At 44.5% G+C, this 17065-nt stretch overlaps 1 protein-coding gene across 1 annotated transcript; it reads right to left on the bottom strand.

The window, feature by feature from the left end:
* Positions 1-12: 12 nt before the first annotated feature.
* On the bottom strand, positions 13-16228 carry LOC311373183 (NLR family CARD domain-containing protein 3-like; the record flags this gene model as incomplete). Its single annotated transcript, XM_084490015.1, is given in 12 exon segments — positions 13-120; positions 123-314; positions 1046-1092; positions 1270-1443; positions 3726-3819; positions 6241-6332; positions 8751-10536; positions 11276-11376; positions 11558-11671; positions 12992-13105; positions 14381-14494; positions 15713-16228. Coding segments are annotated over 12 exon segments (3058 nt in total), but the record flags the coding sequence as incomplete, so codon positions are not given.
* Between the last annotated feature and the right edge of the window lie 837 nt (positions 16229-17065).

Here is a 17065-nt window from a genome sequence, read left to right as displayed (position 1 = left end):
GGGCATAGTAACGATCATCATAACACTCAAGACTCCAGGACTCGTTGTTCCATCCAAGCCAGCTGTCAACACCCCCTCCTCTCCTTGTGATTCCTCTGTATGTCACTGCTATAGAAACAGTCCTTTCCTCTCTACCTCCCAGTAACAGCGGCCAGTCAGAGCCTCTCTACACAACACCTGGTAATGGGAGTCAAATCTCTCTGGGTGATCCGGATACGACTGGTCCTCTCTGACCCACGTCACCTTTCTGTTGTCCTGAGACAGAGAGAGTCGTCTGTGGGCTGTGTTTGGGTCCAGTGTGAGTTCACAGGCATCTGACAGAGAACAAGACATGATGAGCTACTGAACCCTTCTGCATCTTCATCATCATCATCATCATCATCATCACTAGTACTGTTCTTCCTGTTTCACGTTCATCTTCTCTACAAAAATGAACATAGAAAGACAAAATCATATCAGATGATAGCTACTATAGTGGACTAGTGTGCTATAGCTTTAGAAATAGTAGTGCATATTGTTTATAAGATGTTTTAAGTTAAACGTAAATGTAAATCCCATGTGTGTGTGAGTGGTTGTCCCAGTCAAAACAATGAAAAATGTATACACTGAATCTACTCCCGCAATATTTACACAACATACACATATTATACATCAAAACGTTCATCATGATGAGCTGATTAATCCTCTGTAATATCTAAGCTATAGTCTTCATGCTTTTCAAGATATTCGACTTTGAAAGGTTCCAATACACATCCATTGTGATCCACCTGTGTAAACAACAGACTGAACCAGCTGAGCTCACATACAGGCTGGAAACTAACTGTTGGTACCATAGACCTGGTTCATACATACAGTACATAGACATGTACACATACGTACACACACCTACACAAACATACTAGACACACATCAACACAGGCAAACATATCTACACATACGATACACAAGTCCACATGTGAATGAGCGGACGTCACCTCCTGCTGTGTGGATGGACTTTCCATCCCAATAGTGAGTGTGTGTTGTGATGAATCAAACAGACACTTACACTTCTTTAGAGCTGGTTTCAGCCTCCACACTCCACCGTGCTCCACACTGGGGGGGAAACAAAGTGAGAGCAGCATGTTGAAACATTCACCTTCATCATCTGCTGTCTCATCAGGGTTCTACACAACATGAGTTACAGCTGCCTTTTCAAACTACTTCATCTAGCAGCGGCTTGAATCCCTGTAGGAGACTTTGTCCCTGAGTGGAGAGCTGTCCTCTCCATACCTGAGAATGTCCAGTCTCCAGCGTGGATCCTCCAGTCCAGCAGAGAGCAGCGCAGCTCCAGAGTCTCCTGGGTGATTGTAGCTCAGGTCCAGCTCTCTCAGATGGGAGGGGTTGGAGCTCAGAGCTGAGGCCAGAGAAGCACAGCCTTCCTGTGTGACCAGGCAGCCAGACAACCTGCACACACACACACACACACACACACACACACACACACACACACACACACACACACACACACACACACACACACACACACACACACACACACACACACACGTGTGGGAACTATTACTTTTCTGGAGGTAAATCTTTTCAACGTCCTCTGATGTGGAACTTAACTGTTTGATCATTAAAACTGTAAAGTTTTAGAGTAGAGTAAAAAAACAACTAAAGGGTAAAGGGGTGCACATTCTTTACCATCTTTCACCTCAGACCTAAAATGCAAACACTAGATTTTAGTGGAACTTCAACGGGGAATAAAGACTAACTAGACAGAAAACCACACTCTACACACAAACAGTAATTGTTTTTTTTCATTTAGGCGATTCATTTTTCAGTGACCCAGGAGGTGCTGGAACATGTTCCGGCGTGTTCCGGCTCAAATGAAGCACTGCCCCCTATGCATTCAAAACATTAACTTAAACCTTTTTAAAGTGAGTGAATCTGTTCACATGAATGGACACAGATGGATGGTAGGCAGTGGCGGTTCTACATTGAATTACACCCCGGGCGAGACCCCCTCCGAGCGCGCCCCCCCCCCCCCCCCCTCTCAATTGCAAGAAATTCGAGGTGTGCCTGACTTGAGCCACTCATTCCATTAGAGTGTTGCTCTGTACCGGGCCGTCCATATGGGCAGGAGGGGCGGCGAACTACTTGCAAAAGCATGCTCCCAAAAAGATAGTTTGTAAATCATTGCTCCAAGTCTATTTTTAATAACGTGATCGTCACATTAACTATCTATAGTCTCTGTAGGCTTTCTGACTATTGTTGGTCTGTTGACATCACGTTTTGGATGATGGTGGACATGGTGGGCGGCGGTTCTAGCTGATTTTAACGTCTCATGTTGGGGCAGCTCAGCAACCGCGTTCCTCCGTATGTTGATCACATAACCCTGCAGGCTGCAATAAGGATTTCAATCCGCTAACAGTGGACCCCCGTCCCCCCCTTGTCCGTTATGGAGACCCAGAGGTGAACTGTCCCCCCCCTCCCCTTTCCCCTTCTCACTAGTGGTGGATTTCATGATTCGTTTGAATGAATCAGTTCGCGTCGGTCAGTTCGCCAAGAAGAGTCGTTCGTTCGTTCATTCGTTCGTTCGCGTTTCCGGTAGCGGTGAATCATGATTCTCAGTCACTGAGTCGGTCAGACTCGGCTCCTCCCTCATTCTCATTCTCAAACGAATCACGATCGTGCAATGGTGCAAACGGTCATCAATCAACACAACATTAACTAAGTTCCTTTTAGCTGAGGAGCGCTTCATGGTTAGAATCGGGATGTTGTTGCCCGGCTGACTCTCGTGACTTCTCAGTCCTCGAGTCTTCACCGCTAAACACAGTCAGTGAACGAACGGCGACTCGCGAGTCAGCGCGACTCAGCGACTAGTGGGTGGAGCTGGGAGTCGAGTCTCGGAGAACGAACGAGACGAACAGCGACGAACGAGAGCGGCGAATCAGGTTGGTTTGTTTGTTTTAAAGAGTTGTTCGTTCAAACTGATTAGTTCGTGAACGAGCCACCACTACTTCTCATACAGCTTCTCTGACGGCACCTTCTCAGCGAGCAGGGCGCCCGCAGCCGGAGGGGGCGCAAATATGCCAACTCCCCCCACAGTGATATGAGAGATAATAGAAAACGGGTGGCTTAAATCAAGTGATCTGATTGGTTCCCAACTGTTGTATAATGAGCGTATACGCACAGCTATGACACCCGTTCAGTTTACGGAGTTCAGTATCACTCCGCGCCTAACTTGAACTGTTGTTTATTTATATATAAAAGCAATAGCATAGTTCACTGAATCCTAAAAATATGTTGATTGATGGAGAGGGTGGAAATGTTGTAAAGCAATAGGCACACGGTGAGTGAACTCGATAGTAGGCTAAATTGCCGGCGAACCGAGCTATGAAGCTCGCTTTTTCAAAATTGAGGGGGTCTATGACTTTCATTTCGCCATACTTACGTAACCGTTTTATAAAAGCAATAGATCACTTCAGTCAGTGAAATGTTCTCATTATACCACAGTTAAGGGGCGTTGTCCGTCCCGACGTGCAGCGGAGGGACGGACAACGCCCCTTAACTGTGGTGTAATGAGAACATTTCACAGCCTGTCGTGATCTATTGCTTAAATAGAAAACCGCTTCGCAGCAAGGATGATTTTTTTTTTCTTGTGTACTCGTGCACATGTGTCATCCCACCCTCTGTCCCTCCCCCCCTCTGTAAGTGTTTGACCGTTGAGTAAAACTGACCTGAGAGTTTCCAGTGTACAGTGTGGACTCCCCAGTCCAGCAGAGAGCAGCTTCACTCCTGAATCCTGCAGATCATTGGTACTTAGGTCCAGCTCTCTCAGATGGGAGGGGTTGGAGCTCAGAGCTGAGGCCAGAGAAGCACAGCCTTCCTGTGTGACCAGGCAGCCAGACAACCTACACACACACACACACACACACACACACACACACACACACACACACACACACACACACACACACACACACACACACGTGTGGGAACTATTACTTTTCTGGAGGTAAATCTTTTCAACGTCCTCTGATGTGGAACTTAACTGTTTGATCATTAAAACTGTAAAGTTTTAGAGTAGAGTAAAAAACAACTAAAGGGTAAAGGGGTGCACATTCTTTACCATCTTTCACCTCAAACCTAAAATGCAAACACTAGATTTTAGTGGAACTTCAACGGGGAATAAAGACTAACTAGTCAGAAAACCACACTCAACACACAAACAGTAATTGTTTTTTTTCATTTAGGCGATTCATTTTTCAGTGACCCAGGAGGTGCTGGAACATGTTCCGGCGTGTTCCGGCTCAAATGAAGCACTGCCCCCTATGCATTCAAAACATTAACTTAAACCTTTTTAAAGTGAGTGAATCTGTTCACATGAATGGACACAGATGGATGGTAGGCAGTGGCGGTTCTACATTGAATTACACCCCGGGTGAGACCCCCTCCGAGCGCCCCCCCCCCCCTCTCAATTGCAAGAAATTCGAGGTGTGCCTGACTTGATCCACTCATTCCATTAGAGTGTTGCTCTGTACCGGGCCGTCCATATGGGCAGGAGGGGCGGCGAACTACTTGCAAAAGCATGCTCCCAAAAAGATAGTTTGTAAATCATTGCTCCAAGTCTATTCTTAATAATGTGATCGTCACATTAACTATCTATAGTCTCTGTAGGCTTTCAGACTATTGTTGGTCTGTTGACATCACGTTTTGGATGATGGTGGACGTGGTGGGCGGCGGTTCTAGCTGAGTTTAACGTCTCATGTTGGGGCAGCTCAGCGACCGCGTTCCTCCATATGTTGATCACATAACCCTGCAGGCTGCAATAAGGATTTCAATCCCCTAACAGTGGACCCCCGTCCCCCCCTTGTCCGTTACGGAGACCCAGAGGTGAACTGTCCCCCCCCCTCCCCTTTCCCCTTCTCACTAATGGTGGATTTCATGATTCGTTTGAATGAATCAGTTCGCGTCTGTCAGTTCGCCACGAAGAGTCGTTCGTTCGTTCGTTCGTTCGTTTGTTCGTTCGCGTTTCCGGTAGCGGTGAATCATGATTCTCAGTCACTGAGTCGGTCAGACTTGGCTCCTCCCTCGTTCTCATTCTCAAACTAATCACGATCGTGCGATGGTGCAAACGGTCATCAATCAACACAACATTAACTAAGTTCCTTTTAGCTGAGGAGCACTTCATGTTCAGAATCGGGATGTTGTTGCCCGGCTGACTCTCGTGACTTCTCAGTCCTCGAGTCTTCACCGCTAAACACAGTCAGTGAACGAACGGCGACTCGCGAGTCAGCGCGACTCAGCGACTAGTGGGTGGAGCTGGGAGTCGAGTCTCGGAGAACGAACGAGACGAACGGCAACGAACGAGAGCGGCGAATCAGGTTGGTTGGTTCGTTTTAAAGAGTTGTTCGTTCAAACTGATTCGTTCGCGAACGAGTCACCACTACTTCTCATACAGCTTCTCTGATGGCACCTTCTCAGCGAGCAGGGCGTCTGCAGCCGGAGGGGGCGCCAATATGCCAACTCCCCCCACAGTGATATGAGAGATAATAGAAAACGGGTGGCTTAAATCAAGCGATCTGATTGGTTCCCAACTGTTGTATAATGAGCGTATACACACAGCTATGACACCCGTTCAGTTTACAGAGATCCGTATCACTCCGCGCCTAACTTGAACAGTTGTTTATTTATATTTAAAATCAATAGCATAGTTCACTGAAGCCTAAAAATATGTTATTTGCTGGAGAGGGTGGAAATGTTGTAAAGCAATAGGCACACGGTGAGTGAACTCGATAGTAGGCTAAATTGCCGGCGAACCGAGCTACCAAGCTCGCTTTTTCAGAATTGAGGGTGTCTATGACTTTCATTTCGCCATACTTACGTAACCGTTTTATAAAAGCAATAGATCACTTCAGTCAGTGAAATGTTCTCATTACACCACAGTTAAGGGGCGTTGTCCGTCCCGACGTGCAGCGGAGGGACGGACAACGCCCCTTAACTGTGGTATAATGAGAACATTTCACAGCCTGTCGTGATCTATTGCTTAAATAGAAAACCGCTTCGCGGCACGGATGATTTTTTTTTTCTTGTGTACTCGTGCACATGTGTCATCCCACCCTCTGTCCCTCCCCCCCTCTTTAACTGTTTGACCGTTGAGTAAAACTGACCTGAGAGTTTCCAGTGTACAGTGTGGACTCCCCAGTCCAGCAGATAGCAGCTTCACTCCTGAATCCTGCAGATCATTGGTACTCAGGTCCAGCTCTCTCAGACTATAGGAGTTGGAGCTGAGAACTGAGGCCAGAGCTTCACAGCATCTCTCTGACAGATCACAGCCATCCAGCCTTCACACACACAATAAACACAACATGTTAGGAACTGGGATTAAAATATTTTACATCTTTTACATAAAAGGACGTGTTGAAAACTTTAATTAGAGATGTTTTATTAATTGAAATACATTCAATCCATAAATGTTAATTTAATTATCTGTGTAACTTTTACTTTTAACATAATTAAGTTATTGTCTTCATCTTTATTAGAAAAGTGTTTTTAGTTTAACTAATGTTTAAAACATTGGATATTTAAATAGGTTAAATGGATATTTTAAGTAGTATATGCTACATCCTACCTCCTAAGCTAGAGCAATTTGATTGGTTCACTATCTCTGGATATTGGACCATATCCCGAGATTGAGATCTCAAACTCGGGATATTGGGGAGCGCGTAACGGTCGTCGCGTCACGCTAATAAAAACTAATAAACCGCTCATAAAAACAAATAAATCCCGGCAAAAAGTGTAATCTTGTTTATTTTTGGAGTGTTCACGTGTAGTTTATATAAAACAATGATTCACCTCAGGCTCTGTGAATAGTCCAAATGTATTAGCCCCTGCTATAAACAATCTAGCCCCCGTAGCTCCCCCAATCATAATTCTTCGGCGCCGCTACTGGTTACAAATAATAAGTCAATGTTTAAATATCATTTAGCTGGGCGATCTCTACAGAGAATAAAGTCCTCTCCTCCTTTGTCTCCTCCCTCTCTCACTCGTGACCTCTCACCCTTCCCCCAGATGACCCTGAAGTCTCTGTATCAACGCATCCTATTGGTTAAACCCAAAGCGTCCATATAACCAAACTACTGAACAAGGTTAAACGTTTTAAAATAGTGGGTCACCTTTTATTAATAACCTCATCAAAAACTATTTATTTATACTTATAGCAACATATTTAAATACAGGTGCATTTAATTATTGATAAACAATTATTATTCATTCTTTAATTATTATTTCATAATGAATAGAGCTTTTGAGTTTGACTTTTCACCCTGGTTACACAATATGACGTTGTGTATATTGAGATGTTATAAGATAACCTCAAAAGATGTTTTCTATGTTATCATAACTTTTATATTCTACTATTATGTATGTTTTCGTTGTGTGTACTCCCTCCGTCCCTCCCCCCTCCGTCCCTCCCCCCTCCGTCTCCGTCCCTCTCCCCCCTCTGTCCCTCTCCCCCCTCTCCCCTCTCCCCCCTCCGTCCCTCTCCCCCCTCTCCCCTCTCCCCCCTGTCCCCCTCCCACCCTCTGTCCCTCTCCCCCCTCTGTCCCTCTCCCCCCTCTGTCTCTCTCCCCCCTCTGTCCCTCTCCCCCCTCCGTCCCTCTCCCCCCTCTGTCCCTCTCCCCCTCTGTCCCTCTCCCCCCTCCGTCCCTCTCCCCTCTCCCCCCTCTGTCCCCCTCCCACCCTCTGTCCCTCTCCCCCCTCTGTCCCTCTCCCCCCTCCGTCCCTCTCCATCCTCTGTCCCTCTCCGTCCTCTGTCCCTCTACCCCCTCTGTCCCTCTCCCCCCTCTGTCCCCCTCCATCCTCTGTCCCTCTCCGTCCTCTGTCCCTCTCCCCCCTCCGTCCCTCTCCCCCCTCTGTCCCTCTCCCCCCTCTGTCCCTCTCCCCCCTCCGTCTCCGTCCCTCTCCCCCCTCCGTCCCTCTCCCCCCTCCGTCCCTCTCCCCCCTCTGTCCCTCTCCCCCCTCTGTCCCTCTCCCCCCTCCGTCTCCGTCCCTCTCCCCCCTCCGTCCCTCTCCCCCCTCCGTCCCTCTCCCCCCTCTGTCCCTCTCCCCCCTCTGTCCCTTCACTATCTCTGGATATTGGGTAGCGCGTGTGACGGTCGTCTCGTCACGCCAATAAAAACAAATAAACCGCTCATAAAAACAAATACATCCCGGCAAAAAGTGTAATCTTGTTTATTTTTGGAGTGTTCACGTGTAGTTTATATAAAACAATGATTCACCTCAGGCTCTGTGAGTAGTGGGGAATAGCCCCCGAGACCTTCGGCGAATAATTGTTAATTATTATCATTTATCTTTTATGATTGTTATGATTGGGGAGTATGTTAAATAAATAAATCATAACTGCTTATATATCTCAGTATTAATTATTTTGTGTGTAATATAATACATTATCACTGAACGTACAGAGATGTTTCCCATGTTATTATAACTTTTATTATCTAGTTTTATGTATATTATCTTGTGTGTATTGTTATACATGTTATTAGTGAACGTACAGATACGATTTGTATTTTATTATACCTTTTATATTCTAGTTTTCTCTATATTATGATAAGTTATACATATTATTAGTGAACCTACAGATATGTTTTGTTAGTTATAATAACTTATATATTCTAGCATATATTATTATATATATATTATATTATATTTTATGTATATAGTGTTGTGTGTATTGTAATACATGTTATTAGTGAACTCACAGATATGTTTTGGAGGCTTTGAACACTGGCAGCAGCCTCAGAAGACCCTCCTCTGAAGCAGAGTATTTCTTCAGGTCAAACACGTCCAGCTCCTCTTCTGATGACAGTAAGATGAAGACCAGAGCTGACCACTGAGCAGGAGAGAGAGATTTTGTGGAGAGCCTTCCTGATGTCAGGTAATATTGGATCTGATCCACTAGAAAACGGTCGTTCAGCTCATTCAGACAGTGGAACAGATTGATGCTTCTCTCTGGAGAGAGATCTCCATCTATCTTCTCCTTGATGTAAGTCACTGTTTTCTCATTGGTCTTTGAGCCACTTCCTGTCTTTCCCAGCAGACCTCGTAGGAGATTCTGATTGGTCTCCAGAGAGAGGCCCAGGAGGAAGCGGAGGAACAAGTCCAGGTGTCCGTTCTCACTCTGTAAGGCCTTGTCCACAGCACTCTGGTAGAGGAGGAGGAGTTTATCTTCCCCAGAGTTTGGTTGTTCTTCTGAGAGCAGATTGACCCCAGTGTCTATGAAGTGCTTAAAGACATAAAGGGCAGCCAGAAACTCCTGGAGGCTCAGATGGACAAAGCAGAACACCTTGTCCTGGTACAGCCCACACTCCTCTTTAAAGATCTGGGTGAACACTCCTGAGTACACTGAGGCTGCTCTGATATCGATGCCACACGCTGCCAGGTCTGCCTCGTAGAAGATCAGGTTGCCATTCTCCAGCTGGTTAAAAGCCAGTTTTCCCAGAGAAACAATGATCTCCTTGTTCTCTGAACTCCAGTGTGGATCTGTTTCAGCTCTGCCATGATACTTCCTGTCCCCCAGTATGGACTGAACCTTCAGGAAGTGGCTGTACATCTGAGTCACGGTCTTGGGCATCTCTTCTTCTCTCTGGGATGTTTTGAAGCAGTCCTCCAGAACTGTAGCAGTGATCCAACAGAAGACTGGGATGTGACACATGATGTGGAGGCTTCGTGATTTCTTGACGTGGGAGATGATTGTGCTGGCCACCGTCTCCTCTCTGAATCTCTTCCTGAAGTACTCCTCCTTCTGTGGGTCGGTGAACCCTCTCACCTCTGTCACCATGCCAACACACTCAGCAGGGATCTGATTGGCTGCCGCAGGGCGTGTGGTTATCCAGATGCGAGCGGAGGGAAGCAGGTCGCCCCTGATGAGGTTTGTCAGCAGCACGTCCACCGAGGTGGACTTTGTGACATCAGTCCAGATCGGGTTTCTCTGGAAGTCCAGAGGAAGTCGACACTCATCCAGACCATCCAAGATGAAGACAACTTGGAACCGATCAAATCTGCAGATTCCTGCTTCTTTTGTCTCATTAAAGAAGTGATAAAGAAGTTCCAACAAGCTAAACTCTTTGTCTTTCAGTAAATTCAGCTCTCTGAAAGTGAGGAGAAATGTGAAGTGTATGTCGTGGTTGGTTTTGCCTTCAGCCCAGTCCAGAGTGAACTTGTGTGTTAAGACGGTTTTACCAATGCCGGCAACTCCAGTTGTCATTATTGTCCTGATTGGTTGATCTTTTCCAGGTAAGGGTTTAAAGATGTCCTCACATCTGATTGGTGTTTCCTCCATGACTGGTCTCCTGGAAGCTGTTTCAATCAGTCTGACCTCATGTTCCTGGTTGACCTCTCCACTGCCTCTCTCTGTGATGAAGATCTCTGTGTAGAAGTCATTCAGAGGTGTTGGCTGTCCTGCTTTAGCAATTCCCTCAGACACATTGTTGAACTTCTTCTTCAAATGATACTTGATTTTACATTGGCACTCGACAGCAGCAGATCCTAAATGAGAAAACAACAGAAGACATCAGTTAGTGGATGGTGACATCAGTGGAAATATTTCATGTATATTTCCTGTTCAATTATCAACATTGTGATATTTAGTTTTTTCATAACTTGTGGTCAAAGAAGCTGGTCATGACAAGGACTGCATGTTACAGATCAAAATGTTCAGGACTCATTTGATATTTTCACAGCAATATATATGGTCTAATGATAGTAATAATGATGGTGAATCAGTCTAAAGTGACTTGTTATGTTGATATAACAAGATAGTGTTGCATCTATTCCACTGAGTTATTCTGCTGTTGATCTGCAGTATAATGTTTAACATTCTTTAACCTGATACCCCCACGATAACCCTACAGACCTGGATCAAACCATGTAACCTGATAGACCCACAATAACCCTCCATATCTGGACCAAACCATTTAACCTGATAGACCCACAATAACAACTACATATCTGGATCAAACCATTCAACCTGATACCCCTACAATAACCCTACATATCTGGATCAAACCATTCAACCTGATACCCCCACAATAACAACTACATATCTGAATCAAACCATTTAACCCCAAAGAGGAAATAAGTCTCCACATTGAAGTTAAAAGTCATTCAGTCTGAAAAGAACAAATAGGAGTCTCATACTGCTCCTTAAAAATATAATTTCTCTATAAAGTCTCTTCTGCCCTTCAAAATAATAGTCTCCTCTGTCTTCAAAGTAAGAGTCTCTTACCGCCCCCTAGTGTGTGGGCCACTTCCTCCTGGTTCATCTCCTTCTCTGTTTGATGCTGCTGTACAGACTGAGCACTGGTAACCTTTGACCTCTCCTGGTGTCTGTGGAGAACACACACACACACACACACACACATTTTTTCCTGACTTGTACACATCAGTACCAGTAGAGTCTGATAACAAGAGTCTGCTCTCTGCTGCTGGACTCTTCTAGAAAAACAAGAACCAGATTTATTGACGTTTGATAGAAGCTGTATCTTTATGATCTCTGGTAACTCCTCACCTCTTCTCAATAGACGGATTTCCATCTTTAAAGGTAACAGGTGGATGCATAGACCAGTCACTCTTCATGGAGACACAGCTGGGTCCAGGGGAGTCTGCTCTCTGCTGCCTCCTTCTGAAAAACAAGAACCATCTGGAAGTTAGGATATGTCGATATCTTTTCGTTTTATAATTTAGGGCTACTCAACTACTTTCTCATGACTTTTCATTTCAATAATCTTTCTCAGATTATTGAAATGGAAATATAAGGGCAGGCTGAAAATGTTAAGTTATTAGCTGTTTTCACACATGTCCTCCGCCTTTTCTCTGCATTTGTACATCAGGAGGTTAGACCGTGAGGATCATTCACACTTATTCACACTTGATGCCCGATATGCAGACATCTGTGTCGCTCAGACATCAGTAGAATCTCTGACTGGTTTAGGGGGGTGGGGGCTTGAAAGGGGCGGGATATGACGTAGGGTCTAAATTATCAAGAGGCGGGATAGGACGGCCACTGTCACTCTCTCTGTTTTGGTTTGACCACAGACAGCGCGGAGGCAGAACGGGCAGAACTCATCTCGATCATCTGAAATGTTGCTGCAGCGATGCATCATATATTCCGTTGCATCCACAACATCCGCATGATGGATGAAAGATTGGAGCATGAGTTACAGACAAATAGAAGAAACGACAAACAAGAAAGGCGTCGTGAACGACTGCGTTACCGGAGAAAGATAGCGTATTTTTTTGCTTAATTTGACATCTAACAAACACTGGGACAAATGTAGTTGATTTCTGTGTTTAACTGAGAAAACAGGGAGTGGAAGGACGGGACCCTATAATGTACAACTAACTGTTGTCAATAGTAAGTATTACGAGAGTTAGCGCATGTGTGTGTGCGTGAGACTGTGTCTGTGCAAACGTGTAAAGTCAGTGAAACTATGAATAAAGCACCCAGCCTGTCAATAATCGGTGGCTGCTTCATTCCGACCATATTCAAACCTATAAGCAGACCCACTGCCGGTCAAAGTGAAGGGTGTTACCCCCGAGAGAACATCGGCCCTGGAGGGAACGTCTCCCCTGTGCTCCTCGACTACGGTCTGGGAGCCGACAGCAGGAAAGGTGGAACATAATAATAAAAAAACATTTTCTATATACGTGTGCAGCTGTGAACTCATGTATTGTAATTTATTGTATGACGTTGTACTTACGATAAGACCTATCATTTAGCGTTCACCACACACACACACACACACACACACACACACACACACACACACACACACACACACACACACACACACACACTTTTCCTGACTTGTATACATCAGTACCAGTAGAGTCTGATAACAAGAGTCTGCTCTCTGCTGCTGGACTCTTCTAGAAAAACAAGAACCAGATTTATGGACGTTTGAAAGAAGCTGTATCTTTATGATCTCTGGTAAGTCCTCACCTTTTCTCAATAGACGGATTTCCATCTTTAAATTTCCAAGGTATATCCATAGAGCGGTCACTCTTCATGGAGACACAGCTGGGTCCAGGGGAGTCTGCTCTCTGCTGCCTCCTTCTGAAAAACAAGAACCATCTGGAAGTTAGGATATGTCGATATCTTTTCGTTTCATAATTTAGGGCTACTCAACTACTTTCTCATGACTTTTCATTTCAATAATCTTTCTCAGATTATTGAAATGGAAATATAAGGGCAGGCTGAAAATGTTAAGTTATTAGCTGTTTTCACACATGTCCTCCTCCTTTTCTCTGCATTTGTACATCAGGAGGTTCGACCGTGAGGATCATTCACACTTATTCACACTTGATGTCCGATATGCGGACATCTGTGTCGCTCAGACATCAGTAGAATCTCTGACTGGTTTAGGGGGGCGGGGGCTTGAAGGGGCGGGATATGACGTAGGGTCTAAATTATCAAGAGGCGGGATAGGACGGCCACTGTCACTCTCTCTGTTTTGGTTTGACCACAGACAGCATGGAGGCAGAACGGGCAGAACTCATCGCGATCATCTGAAATGTTGCTGCAGCGATGCATCATATATTCCGTTGCATCCACAACATCTGCATGATCGATGAAGGATTGGAGCATGAGTTAGAGACAAATAGAAGAAACGACAAACAAGAAAGGCGTCGCGAACGACTGCGTTACCGGAGAAAGATAGCGTATTTTTTTGCTTAATTTGACATCTAACAAACACTGGGACAAATGTAGTTGATTTCTGTGTTTAACTGAGAAAACAGGGAGTGGAAGGACGGGACCCTATAATGTACAACTAACTGTTGTCAATAATAAGTGTTACGAGAGTTAGCGCATGTGTGTGTGCGTGAGACTGTGTCTGTGCAAACGTGTAAAGTCAGTGAAACTAAGAATAAAGTACCCAGCCTGTCAATAATCGGTGGCCGCTTCATTCCGACCATATTCAAACCTATAAGCAGACCCACTGCCGGTCAAAGTGAAGGGTGTTACCCCCGAGAGAACATCGGCCCTGGAGGGAACGTCTCCCCTGTGCTCCTCGACTACGGTCTGGGAGCCGACAGCAGGAAAGGTGGAACATAAAAATAAAAAAACATTTTCTATATACGCGTGCAGCTGTGAACTCATGTATTGTAATTTATTGTATGACGTTGTACTTACGATAAGACCTATCATTTAGCATTCACCACACACACACACACACACACACACATTTTTCCTGACTTGTAAACATCAGTACCAGTAGAGTCTGATAACAAGAGTCTGCTCTCTGCTGCTGGACTCTTCTAGAAATACAAGAACCAGATTTATGGACGTTTGATAGAAGCTGTATCTTTATGATCTCTGGTAACTCCTCACCTTTTCTCAATAGACGGATTTCCATCTTTAAAGTTAATAGGTGGATTCATAGAGTAGTCACTCTTCATGGAGACACAGCTGGGTCCAGGGGAGTCTGCTCTCTGCTGCCTCCTTCTGAAAAACAAGAACCATCTGGAAGTTAGGATATGTCGATATCTTTTCGTTTCATAATTTAGGGCTACTCAACTACTTTCTCATGACTTTTCATTTCAATAATCTTTCTCAGATTATTGAAATGGAAATATAAGGGCAGGCTGAAAATGTTAAGTTATTAGCTGTTTTCACACATGTCCTCCTCCTTTTCTCTGCATTTGTACATCAGGAGGTTCGACCGTGAGGATCATTCACACTTATTCACACTTGATGTCCGATATGCGGACATCTGTGTCGCTCAGACATCAGTAGAATCTCTGACTGGTTTAGGGGGGCGGGGGCTTGAAGGGGCGGGATATGACGTAGGGTCTAAATTATCAAGAGGCGGGATAGGACGGCCACTGTCACTCTCTCTGTTTTGGTTTGACCACAGACAGCATGGAGGCAGAACGGGCAGAACTCATCGCGATCATCTGAAATGTTGCTGCAGCGATGCATCATATATTCCGTTGCATCCACAACATCTGCATGATCGATGAAGGATTGGAGCATGAGTTAGAGACAAATAGAAGAAACGACAAACAAGAAAGGCGTCGCGAACGACTGCGTTACCGGAGAAAGATAGCGTATTTTTTTGCTTAATTTGACATCTAACAAACACTGGGACAAATGTAGTTGATTTCTGTGTTTAACTGAGAAAACAGGGAGTGGAAGGACGGGACCCTATAATGTACAACTAACTGTTGTCAATAATAAGTGTTACGAGAGTTAGCGCATGTGTGTGTGCGTGAGACTGTGTCTGTGCAAACGTGTAAAGTCAGTGAAACTAAGAATAAAGTACCCAGCCTGTCAATAATCGGTGGCCGCTTCATTCCGACCATATTCAAACCTATAAGCAGACCCACTGCCGGTCAAAGTGAAGGGTGTTACCCCCGAGAGAACATCGGCCCTGGAGGGAACGTCTCCCCTGTGCTCCTCGACTACGGTCTGGGAGCCGACAGCAGGAAAGGTGGAACATAAAAATAAAAAAACATTTTCTATATACGCGTGCAGCTGTGAACTCATGTATTGTAATTTATTGTATGACGTTGTACTTACGATAAGACCTATCATTTAGCGTTCACCACACACACACACACACACACACAGCTGTTACTCAGACTAATGATGGAGTCATGATGTATCACTGCTGAGCTCTGAGATGGACAACAGTCACAGACAGAGAGATCCTCTTCTTACCTCTTAGCTTTGCTCCGGCGGCCATGTTCCCCAGACAGAGTGGTCTTAGAGGTAGGACCCCCCTCCTCTCTCTCCTCATCCATAGTAGACTGGAGACCTGGACACAAACACAACTCATCCATCACTTCATTTGCCTTCTGAACTTTAGCTGTTTATTGAGAGAGAAGATCATTGTGACTGCATCACACTAAAGCGTTATGGACGTCATAGACCATCAATATGAACCCCACAACAACATACCCACACTGCCCTCACTACAGTACAGATGTGTACAGCACATGAGAACTGAGAGATGAGAATGAAACACCTTGGAGACTGTAACTGTGCTTAAACTACTGCACAAAAAAGATACACAATAGACTTAATAAATGCATTGTGGTACAATTAAAAGTGAAGAACGTTAGAATCATTTCTCCACTGGAACAAAGTCTGAATTCTGCCACTTTACTGAACCACAGATTCCATATAAATCAACTGGTGAAGCTCAACACATCGATAGGGTATCCTCTTATGACCAACGGGTCTCTCTCTCTCCCTCCAGGCTCGCTCTCTGGCTCCAGCTGTGGTTTAAGCCATAGGAATCGAGTCTAGACCCACAGGAACCCCCCTGTGAAAGTGGTACAGTCCAGCAACAGGCTACTATAGGATCTATAAAACTGTCAATCCCCAGTCAATACGCACAAATATTAAACCTTTTAAATATCAGCACATTGAAAGGACTTCTGTCACGTCCTTCTCTTCATTCTGAGCCTCAAGACAAACAAATCGCTTGAATATTGAACGCAATGTTGAATTTACCACAGGTCAGTAAAGCAGTAAAACATGAACTAACGATGTATTCTCTACAGTAAACTTATTATTATATACCAGTAACCTAAAGACAATATAAACGGTAGTAAACTGGTTATTATATACCAGTAACCTAAAGACAATATACACGGTAGTAAACTGGTTATTATTATATACCAGTAACCTAAAGACAATATAAACGGTAGTAAACTGGTTATTATTATATACCAGTAACCTAAAGACAATATAAACGGTAGTAAACTGGTCATTATTATATACCAGTAACCTAAAGACAATATAAACGGTAGTAAACTGGTTATTATTATATACCAGTAACCTAAAGACAATATAAACGGTAGTAAACTGGTCATTATTATATACCAGTAACCTAAAGACAATATAAACGGTAGTAAACTGGTTATTATTATATACCAGTAACCTAAAGACAATATACACGGTAGTAAAGTGGTCATTTACCAGTAACCTAAAGACAATATAAACGATAGTAAACTGGTTATTATTATATACCAGTAACCTAAAGACAATATAAACGGTAGTAAACTG

This window comes from Micromesistius poutassou, assembly GCF_964030765.1.
Source record: "Micromesistius poutassou genome assembly, contig: SCAFFOLD_4528, whole genome shotgun sequence".
Classification (NCBI taxonomy): Eukaryota; Metazoa; Chordata; class Actinopteri; order Gadiformes; family Gadidae; genus Micromesistius; species Micromesistius poutassou.
The sequence above is the reverse complement of the archived record's forward strand: the minus strand, read 5'-3'. Positions and strand labels throughout refer to the sequence as shown.